This window comes from Lytechinus variegatus, chromosome 13, assembly GCF_018143015.1.
Source record: "Lytechinus variegatus isolate NC3 chromosome 13, Lvar_3.0, whole genome shotgun sequence".
Taxonomy (NCBI): Eukaryota; Metazoa; Echinodermata; class Echinoidea; order Temnopleuroida; family Toxopneustidae; genus Lytechinus; species Lytechinus variegatus.
This window is the reverse complement of record NC_054752.1, coordinates 17,400,090-17,423,498: the sequence shown is the minus strand read 5'-3', so window position 1 is coordinate 17,423,498 and position 23,409 is coordinate 17,400,090. Positions and strand designations below refer to the sequence as shown.

Here is a 23,409-nt window from a genome sequence, read left to right as displayed (position 1 = left end):
GTTATAGCTTAGTCACGAGGTTATCATCAACAGGTACAATATTTCAATGGTCGTAAAACGACATGATGTTCGGTGCAGTCTCTGTAGGTGTCTGTCAAATTTCAGTACAACATCGATGTATTCGGTCAAATTTTAGTGTTTTTTATGTTCGGTAAATGTGTAGTTTCGTGTTTGCTCAAGTTTTAATGTAGTATCAGTATGCTTGGTCTTCTAAGTCCAGTATCGGTATGTTGGTGAAAAGTGGTTGTAGTATCGGTAAGTCCGGTTCAGTGTGGTCGATTTACAATGTCTGGGCCTCTAGAAGGTGGATGGCTAGGTTTTAAGTGCGGTATCAGCACGGTCCATGGTCTTGATGGCTTCGTCAATCGTGATTATCATGTTTGGACATATTTTACTATTTAATCGTTGGTGAAATTTGAAGTGCAATGTGTAAGTGAAGTATCAGTGGCTTTAATCATATTTTGATGAAGTATCAGTAATTCGGCCGGTTAGGTATTCAGTCCAATCAAGATACAGTGTCGTACCATGATGTTCATTCAGTTTCCAGCTTGGTATACGGGATTTGTTTGTTTGATCAAATTTAAGTTTAGTTACTATCATGACTGCAGTGAGTGTGTATCCTTGGTCAGAAAAGGGTTCAGTATCCTAATTGTAAGACAGGTGTATCTGGCGTATCAGGTCGGTCACTGCCGTAACAATCATATCTGATTGATGCACATTCTTAACCCCATAATTACAATTCCTAACAATGACTTTCTGAACACTAAATGTTATAATGGTATATTAGAAAAGAATGTATTCTTATGGCATTTACTGAATTTATGACTGACAATTTTTGAAATAGAAAAAGGCAATTTTTCCATTTCCATAGGTTTTATCGTAAACACACTTTTTGCGTAGAAATCTATCCGGTAATTTTATATGATATCCAATTGCGCCTTTCATTAAAACTCACTATAAATTCCAAATTCAAAATAAATCACATTTAAAATCATCAAGAAAGTAATAAGGTGTCACTCATTTAAGTAGATTTGAAAAGAGCGTGCATCATGGTAAGCTGTTTTAGATAACCATAAGCAGAACACGATGTTATCTATGTGAACATGATTGTGATCATTAACATAACACGGTATTGCATCAATAATATTAAACACAAACGATTTTTGATAATATATATAACTTAATTGTTCATGGCATGTCCAATGAAATGCTATACTGCTTCTCTTTGCGTTACATTTGAAGTAATCAGACTATGTCGTTGCTCATCGTGTATTTCATCATGTTTACCTATGTTCTCTAAAATAAGGGCGTCTGTGTGTGAACGCTTTCTGCTTGACAACGCAGGAAACGCTTTCCTCACACGTTCCCTAAAGCGTCCTCCGACGAAGGCGTACACGAAAGGATTCACGCAGGAATTTGCGTACGCCATGCAGTAAGCAGTCGTCTGCATTGCCAGCGTGAGTTCGTTTTGAGGGAAGTCCTCGTCGAGTCGCTGCCACAGGTTGATGACGTGTAGCGGCAACCAGCAAACGGCGAACGCTATGATGACGGCGAGAACCATGCGAGTGATGCGTCGTTTTTGGTTTAAGAAGCGCGTCTGCGCGCTTGATCGCGTCTCCTCACAAGGTTGTATCTGTTTCCAAAGACGGGTTAGCACGATGGTGTAGCACACACTGATAATGCTTAGCGGAATGGCATACACAAGGAGGAATGTGTAGATAGCGTATCCGGGGAACATCATCTTGTTCGGCCACACCTCCTTGCAACGCGTTACTTCGCCATTCGTGTTCTGGACAGCGTCGAAATACACCGCGACCGGAATGGCCAGCAACGCTGAACCTGTGAATGAAAACATGAGAAGAATTGTATGTAGTAACATTTATTGCCGTGCAAAGTTCACAACGTAACGATAATTTACCTGATCTGATGTCAAATGGGGGAAAAGGCACATCCTAGGTGAATGCGGAGATAAACATGGTAAATGTTTGTCGAAAACAAGCCTAAACCCGACGCAGTTATATCGGTGTCACAACAGTGGAACAGGCAATATATAAATCCCATATATTTAATCTAGAGATGGTGAGTTAGTGAAGAGTACATCGAGCACACGCACTGACACTTAAAATTTTCAACAGAATATATTTGACAATACTTGTGAGGAATTTGCAATTCTTCGTCACTGGAACCGTGGTCTGATTTTTTTCCCCTCTAATTTTCAATGCTAAAAACTATGAATTTTTTTCTTCATTTTTAAAAGATAAATCAACTTTCTACCTTCTAGTCTCAGACATTGGTGAAATATTGTGTAAAATCATGAAAATAATTGGGTGTGAATGAGGGAGCTGGTGAGACATTACTGGTAATAAAAGGGGGACGGGAGACTCCACATAGTGCAGTATACGAGCTGCTTCCACTCTTGGTTACATATTCCCACCTAATAAAAAATATATGTTCTTCCCGTTTGATGGAGAGAATGTGATGTGATTGAAAAGAATGGAGAGAGAGAGAAGGAGAGAGAGGTAGGGGGGGGGGGCGTTTGTTCACCCTTCTCATCAATAAACACCTATACCTCATATAATTTTTATCAAAAACAAAACACTGGGGAACGAGCGAGCCTCGACGGTAAAACGAGAGCGTTGGTCAAGTCATCGATACCTTGAGGAGATTAACCTCCGACGGTTGAGGAAGTAGCATTTCAGGCTATTGATTACCCGTCAAGTCTCTTCCGCCTAGCTCGTCGTTACACGAACCCGGTCAGTCCAGGATCGATTTCACCTGACTTCAAGAAGGCAATCGATTTGCTCTCCATTTTGTAACGGCAAAATGAGATTTTGAGTGAAACCGGGTCAGGAACGAATAATTCACAGGCGCAAACTCTTTGCAATCGCAATAGTAAAGATTGATTTTTACCGGTGCCCATCCCGCCTACATCCACTTCAACTTTTCAACTTTACTATGCAACAAACCTGTCTGCAGGGTTTTTCGTACGTATTTTTTCTTGTGTTATGTCGGATTATAGCTCAAATCAAATAAATCCAAACCTCCCTGCAAGCTATTGGGAGCATAACAACTGTCTTGAAATGTCGATAGATTTCACCAACAGTTCAATGACAAATAGCAGAATGGCAAGTATGCAGTTCAACTTATTACGCCTGATTTGTAAATCCGTTTGTATGATTGACAATTTTCTGGTAATTTTGTTCTTTTGACTTCAGATTTGTAAAAGGTGATTAAGCTGACGAGACTACAATCCCTTGCCAAATTCTGACGCGGAGGAAAGTCGTATTCATTTGTAACTCAAGGATGTCATCGATGCTGGTTCTTCATGTTTATCAGCCTAAATATGCAATACACACTGATCCTTGCAAACAGAGCATACGCGTGCACGTATGTTTATTGAACAATCAGTGTCCACTCTATAAATTTCCACAAGTAGATTGCCATCCACCCGCTTCTCTGCTAAAGCCGTAGTCCGAAACACACCGTACTTGAAAGTTCGTGTTGTCTACTTGCATAAATGTAAGCAAACTTAGGGATTGAGTGACGAGTCAGCACGGATTTGGAAACACGCAGACACGACGTAACAGTTATAGCAATCACTTCGGATTCATCCTTTGTGTAGCACTTGCCGTCGACTTTAGCCAATTAACGCTCACCGAGTGAGTCGGGACACTGTAAGCGAGCAGGACGTTTAAGTACGGTCTCTAGACTTGAACGATAACTTGGTAATTGCATGGAGATCATACTTGCAAGCACATTGCAAGTGCGCACAACTCAGTTACCATGTGCGCAACGTACGCTGAATGGCACCGTGTGAGAGACATGTCTACATCTCTTAGGGAAAAATGATAAGATGACGACTTGTCGGATCTCTCCATGTCTACATCCCATGTGAGAGATGATCAGATGACAAGATCTTGGATCTCGTCCTGTCTACATCTTTTAGAAGAGATGATCAGATGGCAAAATCTTGTATATCGTGCTCCAAGATCTTGCCATCTGATCAATTCTTCTATAAGATCTAGACATTACGAGATCCAATAAGGTCTTGTCCTCTAATGATCTCCCCAAAATGATGTAGAATGAAGAGATCCAAGATCTTGCCATCTGATCACCTCTTGTCAAAGATGTAGACTTGACGAGATCACAGGTCTTGCCATCTGATCATCGCTCCCTCAGGATGTAGACATGATGAGGTCCGAGATCTTGCCATCTGATTATCTCTTCTATAAGATGTAGACATGACGAGATCCAAGATCTTGTCATCTGATTATCTCTTACACGGGGTGTTAACATGACAAGATCTAAAATCTTGTCTCATCTCTCCCACGAGTTCTCGTCATATTATCCTTTTCACTAAGAGATGTAGACATGACGAGATGATTATTTGAACATCTGGGTGGCACTTTAAAGCTTCCATGTGTGGCCGTTGCGGCACACTATTAAACCTACGGACTAATATAGACCTGTACGGACCGCACTGGTTGTTATCGCTGACAGTGCACTAACAGAGGCCCTATTACAGCCTGCATAAATGTGGCAGATATGCCTTATGTTACAACAACGCATTACTTAAACGTTGAATATATGTTATGACTTCACAATCCGAAAGATGTGACTAGGCTTACTTTTAGCGCGCTGTTATACTAAACACATTTCTGTGCAGCCGGTGAAGCGGTGGATTTGGTGCTAGGCAGATAAGGGTTTCGGAACGCTACCTGCCGGCGGATCGTGTTCCAACTCTGGTGGATTCAGAACCACTTACTTTTTTAGCCGGCAGATATCGTTCTTGCTATCGTTTCTCGATCCACACTGTACCAATATCTTTCAAAATTACATAGGACCTGCCACTTTTATTCATCTCAGGAAAGTAAACAAGAAAATCAAACCGCGTCAACCCGGCAGATACGGTTTCGAGTAATAAAAACGATATCTGCTATTAAGAACGATACCTGTTAGCGGATACTGTATCCGCCGGCGGAACCAGATCTGCCGCTAGACCGGCACAGGTTTGTGACCCGTGCTTACGTATGCAGGAATCCTTAATCAGGCGAATGGCACGGCAAGCTGTGACATGTATGTAGACCGGTCACATTCCACAATTTTTGTAGAACACATTGCCATTGAATATTCGATGGTTTGGGTTAATTTGTAAAGAAAGACGAATGGCGGTGCATTGGGATTTTAGTTGGTGGAAATCAGTGAAACGAGGTTTTAACCGACGACGCTCCTAGGAAGGCCTGTCGACCTCTTGGCATGCGATACTTACACGTCCATATGCCTATGCTGACGAGAAGGGCTATCTGCGGTGTTCTGTTACGTAACGACTTCAGAGGATAAACGATTGCTTGGTATCGATCCACACTCATAGCGGTTAAAGTAATACATGTCGCCTGAGCACTGACCTGTTGATTTAAACAACAAAAATAATAAATTATACATAGTTTTATGGTCATTTGTAATGCGTCGATATCTATCATGAGTACAGTAAAGAAAATAAGAGCAAACATATTCAAGAGGGGTAATTCAATTAAGCAAAAATCTTGTTCCAATGAATTAAAACGTGACTTTTTAGTACAAAAATCTTGTACTGGGCTTTGTAATGAATTTTGACATAATGTACTTTTCAGGAAATCGTAGTATTTTACCCCATACCCTTTCAGCTTCTTTCCTTTTTTTCTTGTCCGTGTGGGGGGAGGGGGTGGCTTAGCCCTCATAATTATGTACGCCAGCGGCCTGTCTGAAATTTTTTTGGGGGGTGAATTTCAGAGGTGTCAAGGTTAGAAATCTTTACAGAAGTGCTGTTGAGGTTTATTTTTATAGGGGCGGACCAGCATATTCAAATTATCGATCCCCCAGAAATTATGAGATTAAAATACATGTATATATCAATATAGCGAGAACTAGGCAAACCAGATGGTCTTGATGAAGTTTTAAAACTAAGGAAAAAATGATAGCGGTGGACAAGGTTAGCTCTGTAATTGGTTGTACATCTAAATATAGTTGAATTACGTAATGTTTTCATTCCACAATAAACAGATTGGTTATCGAACATAAATAATGTAAAAAAATGATTTATTTAGTATATTTTCAAAATCTTTTAAAATGTCTTCAAAGAATTATATAGAAATACATATGGAACTCTGGATTTAATTTACGAAAATATCATGTTTGATTAAGAATGTTAAGATTCGTAGCATTAATGATTAGGAGATGCACAATTTAGACACCATCATTCAAAACAGTGCAAGGGGTTATTTATTTGAGTTACAGGTGATCTAAAAATACTGTACTGTTGAATATCGATATGATGATAATAGCATGACACAAAGGATGGATATAGAAACTCTTATATTATAAGGGATGGAAATATATCGGATACATTTGCATTGCTTTTACTCCAACAATTTTTTTGACAGCAGGAACTACCCCTCCCCCAAAAATCATTGAAAACACTTTCTCTTTCTCTTTATCGAAAACACACACCCTTCCGCACACTCTCACACAAACATTTTCACGTAGGCTCACCAGCAAACATGCTCACACCAACACCTACCACGAATGACACGTACACACAAGCCCTCCACACGCACCGCACCAACACAATACCCTCACGCTCTCACAGTCTAGTTCCAAACACAATGCATCACAAACACATCACTTCACACATCTTACGCAATACATACCATCACACAACACACACATACACTACAACACCACACCACCCACACACACACACACCCACACCCACATACACCACATCACACACCTTCATGACACACTTCAAGCGATGTACCCTCGCACACAAACCTATGTTCCACGTTGCACCAAACGTCCCCATAGCATTCTGTGTATACTTACATCCATTGTTGCTGTGGATTACCTAAGACACACATGCAGATGCACATTTAGCCCCCTCTGACACGCACACACACCCAACACACATGGACACACACCATGGACCAAACCTTGTTTTAGTACGCTTTGTCGCCCCGAAGGAGAGAACACGCCCAGGAAAAGGAGTTTTTGTGAGTGTTGATGGGTGTATGACTGCACGTGTGAGGGGACGGGGTATATTACAGCTTCAATTATCTTTTTCTTGCACATGACTGTCTCACTATCTTTTCCATGCTCTCTTCTCCCGTTCTCTTCCCTGTATAGATCCTCACCGTCTTAGCTACGTAACCACACCGTCCAGCCGAAAAAGGATAAGTTTACTTTAAGAGACATTTCTTTGAAAATATCACTAAGATGGTCAGAGAAAGAATCGCATTGATCCCTTTGATCGAACTTTGAAAGCGGGGATTAAAGTAATACGGGTTGAAGATTTAATATCCACTTATTGTGAAGGGAAAATGATATAAGTAGAACAAGAGACGAAATGTGATCCGTTAATGCTTAAAACATTCACGGAATGCTTGTCTGGGAGAAATCGTATTTGGATAAAACTAGGACAGGGGCTGGACCAGAATTCACGTTTTGCTAAAATCCATATCAGATACTGAACTACTCAGAGCGCACATCCTCTTACACCCTCTTTCTCTCTCTGTCTCTCCATGTCCTTAATGTGTTTCCGAAAAATATATATTAATGACTGGCCTGACAGAACAGCCATAAAATTGCTAACTGGGTTGATGTATTCACTACATATTACATGAATTTTGATTTTTTTTTTTAGAAAAACACCGAACGCCAGAGTTTTCGAAACCTTATAAGCATCTTTTAAATGTTTTAATAACGTTCTCCGATTATTTTTTTTTCAAGTTTCAAGTGTGACTTATTCCTCCTGAAGAGATCAGATAAAATAAATAATACATAAAATAGACAATGAATAACAATGTATAAAATAACAATGTACATCAAATAAGAAATTGAAGAGGGAAATGGCCCCAAAAAGGAAGATATCTTGCGTTAGGCCAACCCATTACAATAAAAGAACTTAACATGAAATCACTGTTACAGGTTAAGCCCCTCCAAAGAAAAAGACCTAAACCAACAACTAAACCGCATGGGATGGACAGAGAGGGGGAAAGCAAGAAAGAAATCTATGAATATAATAAAAAAAATGTTTTGTATTAAAAAAAACAGACACCGAAGTGCTTAATTGATTATGAGAAGGAGTTGAATTCCAAATGACCGGTCCTTGATGAAATATGCTGTTTTTGAAGAGAAAAGTATTGCACTGTGGAATATGGATTTTTCAATTGGTTGAATTAATAATAGAATCAACCTGATCTAGAAATTTGTTTTCATTGATGAAATTATTGCCTTGGTTGCATTTGTATTATGATTGAATATGATCTCTACTACGCATACTGCGGACACCTAACAGGACAAGGCTGGAACCTCTTGGGGTGTTGGCCTATCGGTGGTATTACACTAATTTGCATCGAAAAGTCTGTACATTTCATGTCTCCTTCTTTACCTTCTACATACTACCTTTCTTCCCTCTCTTCCCTTTTCGCCCACCATTCTCTTCTTTCTGACCAATTCGGTAAGGTTGATGGATCAACTTTAATCTTTCGGTGCTCATGGAGCTTTTAAAAAAGGCCTTGCTATCATTATAACGCCGGATTAGCTAGGCAACCGATTAATGCGCACACATTTTTTTGAGGAATTACTTTCTGCCGGTACCCATTTGCATCTCCGTGTTGAAGGAAATTACGCCATGGCTGGAATTTGAACCAACGACCCTCTGTTTCAAAGTCCGCAGACTAATACACTGGGCCACAACACCCCGCAACGACGTGAGTACTGATGGCGCCGAAAAAAAAAGTTTTATACATGCTAGTCTTGTGTAAAATACCCACTTGTTGATCAAGGTTTCAAAGCAAAGTTTGCATGCAAACTAGATCAGCCCCTGTATTTATAAGTGCAAGTACGACTCCGATTTTTAGGACCAACCTATCTTTAACAAATCTGTAAAAGCCTGTTTCATGTTGTAATCTGTCACTGCTCTTTCACTGGAGAGCATTCTCTCAGCCTATCAAACGCAATAGATTCGGTTGTCTGTAACAGGTATTTGTGAAAATTCAATGATAATCGCTCCGAAGATACCTCCTTATATCTTCCAAAGATATGAACATGTTTTTTTTCTCTCGACTTCCAAAAAAAAAATCTTAAATCAATCATCAGAAATTAGTAGTTCCCTATCTATACCAATATCTCTCTTTCTTACACACTTCCCTTTTCCAAATGTCTTCCGTTCTCTCTATCTACCTCTACTCTATCGAACCTGTATACAAGTACCTTTGATAGAGAGATATTTATCTTTCGATTTTATTTGATAGTATTTATTCTACTCGGCGTAAAAACAAAAACAAGGCACATACAAAGTTTACATAAATTACGAGTGAAAATTGCAAATAATACAATGATAAAATCTGGGAAACATCTATGTACTGTTAACGCTAGAACCTGTGTTATTTCTTTCTCTAATTTCTCTTGAAGCACCCTGACCCTCCAACATAGGAAAGCGCACTATATCAATTTAATGCATCCTTCTTGTGTGTTATTTATTTTCGCCCATTCTTATCCCTCCCACCCTGTGTACCACTTTCTCTGTCTTTCTTCCCGTTCTACCTCACCAATAACACACCCACAGATTCACTTGTGGCACTTGTGGCAGAATCGATATTGCACAAAACATACTTTAATCGAATAGAAATTCATCAAAGGTGGCAAACGGAGGAGTTAGTTGAAAAACGTCGAGGGGAAGCCAAAGGCCTTGATGGCGGGTGGGGGGGGTGGGTGGGTGGGTGGGGGTGATGAAAACGGGAAGGGAGAGATAAATTGTACCATGGACTTAGGTTCATGTTTGTTCACATGACTCATAGCGGTAACTGACCTCTGTTCCTACCAATTATTTCCGTTAGACAAGCCTTATTATATGTCATAGTCGAATATTTATTTTATCCGACTGTTATTTATCCAATGCCTGGCCTCTTAAGGCCATCGCACACCTTACGACCCGACCGGTCGCCGACTGGCTTGCGATTGAGTGAGGGGAGATGAATCTTCTTCTTCTTCTTCTTCCAGTAGTGTGCATAAACCTCCACGGAGTATCGTCGCACAACAGTTGGTTGTCTATCGGCTAATTAAACGTGTTGCTCGTAGCAAAGCTCGATAAAAATAAGTCCAAAAACGAACGCATATACACTATATACAAATTGTTCTCATATTTTGAGTTAGTTTAAGACGACATCTCTGACTCGTGTCTTGAAGATGTCGATCGATGGTGAGATGACCACATTTTCAGGTAGACCGTTCCACAAACGGATGGTGTTTGGGAAGAACGTATCCTTCAGTAGTGATGTGCGTGATCGTGGGATTAGAAATCTCTTGCTGTGGCCTCTGGTTGGAGTGTTGAGCGGTACCAACTGGTCGTCGGGGATGTCAATCAGATGGTTGGTGATTCGGTACATCATAGTAAGCTTTGACACTGCAACATCGTAGAGCAGCAAGGCAGTCATAAGCCTCGACACCGCACACATTGCGATCCGATCTGCGACTCACGCATGCGCTTTTTGCTTTTTGGCATAGCATCTGAGAAATTGAGCTTACTAATGCGCATGCGCGTTGTTTATCATCATACGCGTTATGCAACTCTGCTGTCTGATTGGCTGGCGGTTGTATTGAGCTTGCGATCCAGTCATAATTAAGGATTCGACATGTCAAATCCTTCCGATTTTCCTTGCGACTTGTCTCTGACCGGTCTGCGACGCTCAAGCTGACAAGAGCTGTGACGTCACATCTCAGTGGCGGATCCAGAGGGGGGCGCCCCGGGCGCGCGCCCCCCCCTATTTTCGCCGGATTTTTTTTTTTTTTTTTGATGGTTATATTTACTGGATTGGTACAATGTAGTCAATTTCAAGGGCTAGATCTAGTCAAAACTATATTTTAACTTACGCTCATGGCCTTTGTGTTCGCACAAATGCACCTCTGTCATACTGTATTGCAATATGTAAATTCCGGAATTCCAGGGCGCGCAATTAAGTCGATTGGTTGGAAAGTTGCACCACTTGTAATCGGGAGTTGCAGTGCAGTGACCAGTGTGAAGATGTTGGATTGGATATAATTTTTTCCCGAAATTTTGTGTTTTTTGTAACATGCGTTTGTCCGTCTTTATGGCAAATACATGTAAATTGTAAGTAACAGATCGCGAGAGAAAGTGTCAACGATGCGAATGATAATGTCTATCCCCGAGATTATTCTTCACTCAAAGATGAAGCCCTATATCGGGCGCCACGTGCGCAGCATTATCATTCTGCCTTGGTCATGTACGTTTTCACTGAAATGTATAGGTCAGACATATTTGTATTTAATGTAAACTAACTTTTACACTTTCTGGTAGATTCAGAGGCATATTATCCAGGGCGCCCAAACTAAGTTTCGCCGAAGCAATCATTCCAACGAATTATCAAGGAGCAAAATTGTATATTCTCAATCACCAGTCGACCCCACTCCGCGTTTGCTGTGTATAGGCAGCTATATGTCAGCGTAAGGAGCGAAGATTTTATGTAACGGGGGGGGGGGGGGGGGGGTGGGGGTTGGGGGGAGAATAAAAATACTTTCGTGCAGACTAAGTTGGTTGGAAAGCTAGTATACATTGATTCAACATGTAGAAAAAACATCAAATTGGAAGCCTATATGAATTCATGGTCTAAACAAGTTGTAATTTCATAAATGAAAAGCTTACAAAATGCCTTCTGAACTCTGTATACCGAAGACGAGCCTCGGTTTATTTTACATTTTCTGCCACTTCTACAATTATGGACTGCATATCAAAGCTCCTTATATGTATTTTCTAGCATTTTATCATTGACCTTATTTAATTATTTGTGGTATAGTTTTAACAAGTGCTTCGTAAAAATTGATTATCTTATGTTAAAATAAATATAAATACAATTTCATCCTGGCTGGTCATAAGTTAAGATGGCAACGCGATGAGAGACTTTGAACGTAAACAATAAAACGTAAACAATAAAAATGATGAGAATCCCCTTAAGAAGCATTATATTACTTTGAGGTTGTGCAGAATGACTGGATTATTGAAGATGATTTGAAAATAATACGAGGGAAAAGGTTGATTACCAGAAGATGATGTCGTTTTTTCTGTAGTTTGTAACAATTTACTGTGCATTTTGGGGGGAAAAAGAACCAAATTTTATGCATGTTGCCATACGACTAAACAATTCTCGTTTGAAACACACAATGTAAATACACAAATGACAATAAACAGAATGGATTATTCGGAACTTATCGATTGCAAGTCTCAGTTTCGTATCATTTAAATTTGACGTTTCAATCACACGATGCAAGCAAGTGAAGAGCCTTTGCCAAATGTATGTTTTGAATGACCGCTTATACGGTGTGTGACTGGAAACCAGCTCCTAAATGAGTCAGTATGTGTCTTTTATTCATGAAGTTACAGTGATTTAAGTGTGCATTTTTCTTCTAAAGGTGCTCTCAAAATACGACTTTTGGACATGATTTTTTGAAAAAGTCCTTGCCGTGGGCGGGGGGGAATCCCCCCTCCCACACCTTCCCCCCGCTCGGTCGCTTCGCTCCCTCGCCTTTGGCGCCCCCCTATTTCAAAATCCTGGATCCGCCCCTGCATCTCCCCCCACCCAGTCGCAAGCCAGTCGGTGACCGGTCGGGTCGTAAGGTGTGCGGTGGCCTTATTATAATAGTCGAATATTTATTTTATCTGACTGATATAAGATTATCCAATGTCTGGCCTCTTAAGAGATGGCATTGAAATGACCCCTGGAATCATCTCACATTGGTATAAAACTACCCTTTTTTCGTCTTGCAGATGGGTACCCCAACAAATACGTCCTGGACGAAAAAAAAATATGTAGGCCCTATGTGTGTTGGTGTTTTGGGCTAATATGTGCGCATATAGGAGAAGTCCCTTTTCATGTTCATGAGCACAATACAATCGCGCCATTTTCCAGGTTATGCAAATAATATGCACCGAATCTGTTGGTAAAAGACATAATCAAGTTGTGCCCCTATGCTCCATATTCAGTTACATCATCAACAAGTAATTGCAGAAGTACTTTCAGAAAAAGGCCCAATCGAATCAAATGAATCTTATTTGTATTCCATTTTGTGAGTTGCACATTATCAGAAAATTGAACAGCTGTCATTTCGAAAATAACCTGAAAATGCTGCAAAATCCTATTGGGCATTTTGTTCATCAGTTGATGGTAGTTATTACGTCTTGTGTGGGTTTGTGAAACCACTTTAATCCGAGCTATATATTACCTTATAACAAAAATAATATTGTTTTTCCCGGGGGCAAAAAGTATAAATATTCATTGAGAATAGGGGTAAATTATATCATCAAACTCTTCGCTCAAACTTTCGCCGTTCTAGCCGTGGGGCCTAGAGGATATTCTCTATATTAATGGAATCGTCTTGATAACCCAAATAAAAAGCCTCTTTGGGGAGGGGTGGCGGATATAGCATGTGTTACACAACTCGCAATTTTCATTGTGAAATAAAAAAAAAAGATAGCGCGCAATTTTGAGATTCATGGAATTATATCAGATAGGTCATTCGCAAAATATTTTGCATATAGATTATATATATATATATATTGGCGAAGAAGCTCAAAAAGCATTGAAGCTTCTTCGCCAATAAATTACTCACTGAAGCACCCACGCAATGTTTAGGTCCTTGCTCATCACAACTATTCGACGACAGTATCATGCACTCAAATACTAAAAATGTTTGAAAAATAAGAAGTTAACATATATATATATATATATTATATATATATTATATATATATATATGTATATATTTAGTATTTGGGTGCATGATACGATCGTCGAATAGTATCATATTGATACATAAATCACCATCTCATGTAGTTCGCATCCACTTTATGTTTATTGATACCAGGTAAACATTGTTTGAATCGTGATATTATAACATATTGCGTTAACGCAAAGAAATCAAAATAAATAATGTATTATACAGTCAATTCACTATACAAACTTTATTCAAGTCACCGTCACACTTATACGAAACTGACTTCAGACCGATGAAAGCCAATGAATCATATTCAATGGCAAACCAGTTGTTGGTCAAATTTTCTTGGTTTGTTAGATATGACTGGAACATTTCATTGTTTTGATAATAGCATTAAGAATGATTTTTCAATTCACGTCATCTTTTAGTAGATTGTTAATTTTGTTACGTTTGTATACTCAGCCAAGACCATCCGAATAATGAAAAGCAATTCGCTTGAAACGAATTTAGATAAACAAATTATATAAGATATAAAATCTAATAATAATTGAAATCAGATATGTGAGAATATTATGTTGTAGCTGATGAACTGTCAATACTGTCTTATCATGTCCATAAAAATAGAGTAAATTAAAAAAAAAGCCGCTTCGACTTCGTTGAAAAATATCTAGGTCCTGATCAATTTCCCCATATCGATAATTTATGGAACTGGGCGACGGAAGGCGAGAAAATCGCACTGAACAAGCGAAATGATATCACAAGCCGCTGCCACTATCGTGTAAGGATCGTGTCACAGATCGATACTGCCTTTGGAATCCAAGAAATTATTGAATCCTGGTTCGGAATTTTAACGCAGGCTACAGTCATACCAACGAAACTGACTCCAAATCGTCCAATGTTATCTCGTTGGGAATAACGTAATAGCTTTTGGCAATCTGGAATCGATTTCGCGGTGTGACTGAAGCCATGGTAACATTATGGTGTAGCGAACATCAATTGAGGGGGTGGGGTTGCAACACGATCAAACATTACATATGCCATTAATATGCGAGGCGTTGTGGGTGGATACGTAGATAGGGTGGGGAAAATGAAATACTTTCACGTTTCAAGCGAAATGCTCTTATTATTCTTGGGTGTGTGTGCGTGGGTGTGTGCCAGAAAGGGATTGGTGTGTATCTGTATGAGTGTCTTAGGTAATCACCAGCAACAATTGATCTAAGTAACAAACAGAATGCTATCAAACCGGTAACTTTTGGTCCAATGTGGGTACATAGGTTTGTGTGCGAGGGTATAACGCGTTTTGGGGGTGTTGAAGTATCGGCTGTACTTACCCTCGTAATGAAACTAAGAGCCTAGAACTTCTTTTAAGAGATCAAAATTGTTCCTTAAATGCATATTAATGCAACAGAGAGAGAGAGAGAGAGAAAGAAAAAAAAAGCCATACCCTCCTATTCCCCAAATGTGTAACATGTTAGAAGTACGGTATTCATATTTGTTTGCCACTATCTTCTTGAGGTTTTGAAACAAAGTTTTGCTAAAACTTCTGAAGGTTTTCAACCTCGATCTTGAGCTAAATGAAAACATAGAAGCGACAATACAGCAACAACAATATATACGGTCACTGACAAACATTGCCTACCGATCTCAATTTATTTTATTTTTGTTTTCATCTCTTTCGCGAAAACTTTATTTCGTCGGTTTATCGAATTACATTTCACGATCTCATGACAAAAACTGATTTATTTCAAGATGCTTGGTTTCGGGCTATTATGACGACCCCAATGTATTATATGCCGACAACCATGACAACAGTGAACGGATATAGACGCATACATATTGTGCAATATAACAGTAATGTCGTTATCTAATAAACTAAATATAGAAACCAGCGTAACTTTGGGCGATCTAAGTTTCCTTCTTGATTTACATGAAGTTGGTGACCGAGTTTTTAATCACCCCTTTACCTGGAAATTCGAAAGCGACAAAGTGATTTTTTTCATTTCATTTATTTCTTAACGCAATGTATAAAAAGAGAAAACACGAAATATGATTTCTGCGATGTAACTGATATTTTCTACTGTTATGATTGTCACAAATCGGTATTCTGAACATTGTCTTTTCCCTGTCATATCTCTCAAAGTTCCCACCCATCTTTTCGGAAGCGAGCCAATCAAAATCATCGTTAGTTCCCAGTTGGAGCCCTTCTAGCCAATAGGAAAGCCCCGTGGCAGGTAGGGCGTATCCCCCAAACAGTTGCTGGCATCGCGCAACTACGCGTATATTGATGCGCTTAATTAAAAAGCGAGACAGGGAGCTGTGAAGAATTTTAGAGAAGTATAAAAGTAAGGAAAACAGAGAAAAAAAGGAGGAATAAATATGTAGGGCCTAACTAATAGCATGAAAAAATTATTTTGAAAATTGTCATGGAAGATGAGTGAAACTAATACCACAATCTAATCTAAATAATATAATTGTTTGCTTGACATTCAGTCGGCAGGGTATCGGGATATTTGGTACTAAAAGATATGACAAAATTTATGACTGCTACCCCCCTGTCATAACTTTTGTCATATCTTTTGCTTGTATAAAAGGATTACGCGCATTTAAAGCCGCGTATTTTTGCTGCGCGCTAAAGAGAAGAGACAAAATTTATGACAATTTTTTGTGACAAAAGTTATGACATCCACCAGAATACCGATTTTGTCATATCTCTGAGATAAGATGAAATATGGAGAAAAGACAATGTTCAGAATACCGCCCCAGTTGCACAAAATAAGAAATATTTCTGGCAACACGCTCCACTGTTACGCTTACGGTCTACTTTACATTTTTGGGGTTATTATTATATTTTCTCCGTTAAATTGGTCTTTTGTAACTTTTTCGCTCTTTTCACACCAGAATAGGTTCGGGAAAATCCCGTAATACAAGAGGAAAGCCTCTGACAGTCTCTATTGCATAACACGTTCTAATATATCAGCAGTGCTGACTTTCAAAACGATTATAGAATACTAGTAGGCCTAATCATGAAAAACACCATTCATATGATGACAACATACAATGTTTATTGACCCTAAAATACATTTGACCTTGATCGTGTGACCAAAGACGATCCGTGATACTTATTCAAATTATGTCCACATTTCATGAACTAGATCTATAAACTTTCAAAGTTATGATGGCAACTCAACAAATACCTCCAACATTGCCAAAGTTCATTGACGTTGGTCATGACTGGAACCTGAAACTCACGCAGGATGTTATGTCCAAGTTTCATGAGCTAGATCCATATACTTTCAGAGTTATGAAAAAAATAGTCATGGTTAAGATTTAGTTTTGACCCCCCAACATAATCTAGGTTCATTAACCCTAAAAGACCTTTGACCTTGGCCATATGACCTGAAACTCAAACAGGACGTTCAGTAATACTTGATTATCTTATGTCACCGTTTTATGAACTATGTAGGTCCATAAACTCTTTAAGTTATGATGACATTTCAAAAACTTAACACTCGGTTAAGATTTTGATGTTGATCCCCAAGTTCAATGACCCTAAACAACCTTTGACCTTGGTCATGTGACTTCAAACTCTGGCGGAATGTTTAGTAATACTTGATAACCATTATGTCTAAGTTTCATGAACTAGCCCCATGTATTTGTCATGATGACATTAAAAAAAATTAACCTTTGGTTAAGATTTGATGTTGCGACGCCGCCACTGCCGCCGTCGGAAAAGCAGCACTTATAGTCTCGCTCTGCTGTGCAGGCGAGACAAAAACGAGATATATTTTTTGCTAAGAGGCTAAGAGGTCGTAACATTTAATACTGGTGACAGATAACCGGCTGATAATATATCGTTTGAAATTATTATTTTCAATATATCGTTTGAAATTTACGAAATGAAATCAAACAGTATAAATTTCCAACACGTGAATCATTCAAATATATAAAAAACACTGAAATAATTAATTCGATTTCATTCTGTTCAAGGCTGCTTATGATTATAGATTCTGTTCAGGAACTATTGAAATTCTAAGAACACAACAATAATTTGAGGATGAAAAAAAGAAAACGAATTAATTGCCAATTTAAAATATGTGATCAATCACGTCAATACAGGATTGCGAAATTTCTCATAAGTTTGTAATAATATTGAATGCCGCATGCACTAGATACGATAACCCTTAAAACAGCCACTGAATCTGATTCTATGAGAAAAGAGAAGAAAATAAAGATATAATGTAATATACATATTTATTTTTAGATCAAGAAGTCGTTGCTTACTTTTCATGAACCGACGATTTTGTTATGACATAACATTGAAAAGCATCGTCATGTCGACATTTCTTAAAATACGTGTGCACAAGAGAATGAGTAAAACCTTTTTTGTGTAAGTGCATTATGGGATCATGTGAGTGTGTGTATGAGAGAGAGAGAGGGGGAGATAGATAAAACAAAAAACGAGAGAAAGAGGGGGTATATAAAGGGAGAGAGATAATGAGCGAGTAACAAAGGAAGGAGGAGAAAGGAAATCAAATATGGGAAGCTAAATGAAGTAAATATCGTTAAAGATGCCTCCAGCTAGCAAGTTGTTTGTTGATATTTGACGCTCGTGTCTATATAAATAGAATGGCTTGAATATGAGGCTATCGATTTTCATAGAGTTTTGTTGGAACCTTTCCTCGTCTTACGCAAATGGACATGACTCCGTCGTGGTAGACTTTTTTATATATTGATTATTAGAAATAATGAAATTATTTAGAAATAGGGCTTACTTGATTAGCTGTCGATGTTAGGGATGTTTTTCGCAAAAAACCAAGACAAAACAAAACCGAAGAAAAAAATAAAAAACATACACAGAAAATCCCAAAGAACAACAAAAGACTCCATAAATTCCAGATTATCATAATAGGTAAGCAATTCTGGTTCATATTGTATTAACGTCTGTCATCGTGAGGAAGCTGCTGTCTAATCAACAAAACCGACTGTAATCAAACCGATAACATGCTATTCGCAACATCGTAATATATTTGATCGGTCCGCAATCGGTTTGAATAGTGTGACTGCAACCGGTCACTGCTACCCCTAATCCGGATACATAAACAACATTGAAATTCGGTTCAACCCCCCGAGTCACAGCCTTTACATTTGGAAAAAGGTCAAGTACCGAATTCCGCACCGGGACCACCCGGTTTCAGTCGGTAATGGGTGACAGTTGGTTCCCATGCGTTAGAATTCATATTTTTAATTTATACACATCAGTAAAACAAACATACATAACCACACGCACACACAAATCCACCCACACGCTCATACACAACCTCTCTCTGCAGTGCACACACACACGTTTATGGGGGAAATCGAGGACTTGTTTTCCTTCCATAACAGAAGATCATATAACATTCTACTATACAACAGAGGACACACATTCCACATGACTCATTGCCGTGGCGGATAGACGTCTTTTGCAATCGTATCAATCTATGGTCAATTCCAGCGTAACGGACATGACATTCAGACAAATTTTTGTAATTCAAAGGTTTATACAGTAGAATTAGCAGTCTTTTGATAATTGTTACTAAGCTTATCAGACACATTTAAGTATCAGTTACATACACATAAAATTTCAAATCGTTTCGTTGAACAGTTGCGGAGAAATTGCACTCTTTGTGAGCGTAACGGACATGACACGAAATGGACGAAGCATTTTTACCTCCTATTGCTTATCAAAATTCCTGTGAATTCTTAGATTGCATGCACCTGACGTTGGTGTTAATTTAACCTTAAGATCATGCTCTATCCATAAAATGGTGTTTAAAAACATTTTTGCAGTGCATTCTGTATTCCTAGCTCAAAATGTAGCGTAACGGACATGACACACGAAGCGTAACGGACATGACAGTTTCGTCCACTTTTTGTAAGCGAAAATAATTATTTTATTACAAGATATGGTACATGTCTAATTGTTTACATGTTAAGGCTAGAGGTTAGAGACACATATTATAACTGGTAATCTGTAATATCTCCTATTATTTTGCAATTTGAGAGGGGGTCTTTTTGTACAATATTTATAAAACCAAAAAATATTTAGAAAAATTTATTTTACACCGGTTAACAACAGTTGATGAGTATTTTCCAGTTACTACCATCCACCGCACCTAATTAAAGGAGAAAAAGTTGATAGAAAAGATTATTTTTTATTCATGCCTCAATATTTGATAATATACTAGCGTAACGGACATGACACCCTTATGAAGTGAACTTCATCAGCACTTCTTAGTTTGAAAATGAAAGAAATATGAATAATGAATGTAATTATGTAACAGCAAAGTACCTTTGCTAACACTCTAAAGAAAAATATGTAGATATTATTGGCAGGTATCATTAATTTAATAGCTATAGCCTAAGTGATAATTTTATATTGAATACAATGTTTATCATACCACTAAGGCACACTGAGAAGACCAAATCTCATTTTTTGTGAGAAGAAAACAAAATGTACCAGACCTGTATAAATCCAAGATGAACATATTATGGAATGTATTGTATGATAAAGAACATGTACTAGTATTAATGTCAGCTTTAAGATTACAAAAAATGGTATTAAAAAGTATTTTAATAAAAATTTAATAGCAGTACCTGGAAACCGGTCTTTCATTATCGATTATGGATGAGTTGAAAGACAATCGGAATGTTTGTAAATAGCTTCTGAGATTTTTTTCATTCAAAATAACTATCATCCTGAGTATAATCATCCTTTTATCAAATCTTGGATGCTCTAAATCTTACGATCTTGCTTGCTGACAAATGTGGCTGTATTTAATTTCGTTGTATTGTCCGCGCTGCTTGTGTACAATTGAAGATACATCATTCAAATCGTGATTATGGCTGACCAAAATACTATGATGACATAATTTATTGATCGCGCCACATTCTTTCCATGGCTCCTTTGCTTTGTGATACTGCAAAGAAGTGCCACTGTAGATTCATATAGAGCTACATCATGTATATCCGAATACAAACTTGCTTTTAAATGTGAGCCCGTGCCATCACTGAAGAAGTACATGTAGAGGTTGGTGAAAGTCAGATACTTTGAAGTAATATCATCAATGATCATGAATTCACAAGTTGGAGTTTTATCATGCTCCAAACTGTCAGTGCAAAAACCCAAGATATTAATCAAATGTTTGTTCAAACACAAATGATGCAGATTGTGATCTGAGTATGTTGCCAGATCTAGCTTCATCTTATCCTAATATTATGTGGCATACCATTAATTCTCAGAAAAATCTACCAGAACAAGAGCTGAGCTTTCATCATTCACCAACTTCTAAAAATAGCTTGAATGACATGCAGATTCTAGGAAATATTACATTCAGCTATCCTAAAATAATTGAGACTGACCTCAGTCTGTGACACTGAGCCTAATATTTTGTTTTTGTGAATGCTGCCTTTTGCCATATATAAGGCGTCATGTCCGTTACGCGAATTGTCATGTCCGTTACGCCATTTTTATGAAAATGAGAAGCGGTAAGGGAAAATGATTGGTACACATGGTAGGGGGTTTAATTCTAACATAGAATCTGAATCTGCAGTACCTTTAGACAAATTTCCTGTAAGCTGTGAAAACTTTAAGTGAAAAACGTAACGGACATGACACTGATAATGGTAAAGAAATCACACAAATCTGAAGGCAGATTTCTCTAAAATTGATGAATGGCATGACATTTAACGATTATTTTCTGTTGATTTAAACATTAATCAACTATTCAAAAGGATAAAAAGAGACCTCTGGGACCTTGTTTGCTTTTAGTAGAGACAGGAAAGATGAATTGTTTAAAAATAGCCACATTTTTCACATTTTGCAATTTACTATTCTATTTTTTTGATGATGGAAAAAACTACAACATTTTATCAATATTGTGATTTTTCTATTGGAAATTGAGACTTTATAGATTACTTTTTAAGAAAATTTGACTGCTTAAGTGAAATCTGAAACTTATTTTTTCTCTAAAGTGAACATTTTCCATGGAATTGCCCCTATGCAAAAGGCAAATGATTTGGGACCGTTTGTAACGATCCGCAGAAAATGTACTTCCTCGGTGTGATAGGTGTTGTCATTTTGAATGTGAAGTTCGTGCGTGCATCCTCGGTTGCGGGTGTAAATACCTGTACGTAACCATACATCTATCTAAAGCTTTCGATTCTATGGACCATTCATTACTTTTATTTAAACTTAATCAATATGGAATTCGAGTGATCGCTTTAGATTGGTTTAGGGATTATGTTTTCAATAGGGTTCAACATATATATGTCCACGGTGTCTCATCTTCTTCGTGAAATATTTCCATTGGGGTACCGCAAGGATCTATCTTAGGCCCCTTGTTATTTCTTTTATATACAAAGACCTTTATAAATCATCTAATTTGTTAACTTTTTTTTATCAATTTGCTGATGACACAAGTATTTTTTGTATTCTTCTAAAGATTTAAATAATACCATCCACATCCTGAACAGTGAACTCCAAAATGTTTCCGACTGGTTAAAAGCAAATAAGTTGTCCCTGAATATCAATAAAACTAGATGCATCTATTTAAAAAAAATCCTTATTACGAACCCAAACTGACAAATCTAATAATTAAAGTCCAATTGACAAACGCTCATATTCACATTTATATCGACAATAAACGTGTCGAATTAAGTAATTCCATTAACTTTTTAAGTGTCACATTGGATAATATTTTGAGTTTAAAGTGCCATATGATAAATGTATTACATAAGATAGGTAGAATACTGGTTTAATTTACAATGTTAATCATAGTGATTGTTATCTAATCACATTATTTGATGTTTCTCTGTATTTTTTTATCCTATTTGCGCACAAAGATTGAACTGAAATTCACGCAAACCCACCTTCCATACACACACACTCACCTGCATCATGTAGAAAACGAACTTGCACATGAACCTGCCAAAGAGCCATGTTGGCGTGGCGTACACCGAAGCGGTGAACGGAGCACAACAGAGTAAGAAGGCTATATCTGTAAGCGCCAAATTTAAGATGTAATACTGGTAACCGTCCTGTTTTTTGTGTGACAGTAGATGGTGTAGATGACGACGAAGTTTCCCGCCAGGCCAGCGAGGGTAATGACACTGAAGATGGTCGGAACAAGCCAGCTGTAGACCCGCTCTGACGGGCTGGGTTCGTAGGGCAACAGTGACGAATACAGCGAGGAGTTCTCGTCATAGTTCCCGTAGAAATCGTCCGAAAATTCCATGATGCCCGAGAATGAAAATCCTCCTTGCTCCGAAGACGATAAACTTTATAAGTCCCTTCTATTGTTTATTTCCGATATTTCCACCTGACGATGATTACTGGTGGAATTTAAATGCCTTGAAATCGACGCAGGAAGAGTGAGGTATACGTTTTCCATATAATCTGCAAAATAAAAAAGATAACAATGATTGATGTCTATTGAGAGAATATGAAAGGGATGTCATGAATAATAAGAAGAAAGATATTATGCGAAGGAGGCGAGCAAGATACCACTTATAGCTTAGACGATTACCTTCAATGAATATAAAATTCTTTTCGAGGAAATATATCCTTTTCACCTTGAAATAACGCATCATCTTCCATTTAAGGTGA

General features: G+C 38.1%; 1 protein-coding gene across 1 annotated transcript; it reads right to left on the bottom strand.

Annotated features, from left to right (window-relative positions):
* Window positions 1–860: 860 nt before the first annotated feature.
* On the bottom strand, window positions 861–22,817 carry LOC121426755 (G-protein coupled receptor 54-like). Its single transcript, XM_041623139.1, has 3 exons — window positions 22,695–22,817; window positions 5,270–5,405; window positions 861–1,839 (listed from the first exon to the last, which is right to left on the bottom strand). The coding sequence occupies exons 1-3, from the start codon at window positions 22,722–22,724 to the stop codon at window positions 1,211–1,213; spliced, it is 795 nt and encodes a 264-aa protein (XP_041479073.1). The 5' UTR covers window positions 22,725–22,817; the 3' UTR covers window positions 861–1,210.
* Between the last annotated feature and the right edge of the window lie 592 nt (window positions 22,818–23,409).

Excerpts from the sequence above, each read along its gene's own strand:
- LOC121426755 (XM_041623139.1), bottom strand. The coding sequence starts at position 22,724 with ATGTGCAAGTTCGTTTTCTACATGATGCAG. Across the intron at positions 5,406-22,694 it reads TCGTTTTCTACATGATGCAG|GTCAGTGCTCAGGCGACATG; the intron begins GTGAGTGTGTGT and ends TTAAATCAACAG. Across the intron at positions 1,840-5,269 it reads CAGCATAGGCATATGGACGT|GTTCAGCGTTGCTGGCCATT; the intron begins GTAAGTATCGCA and ends TTTCATTCACAG.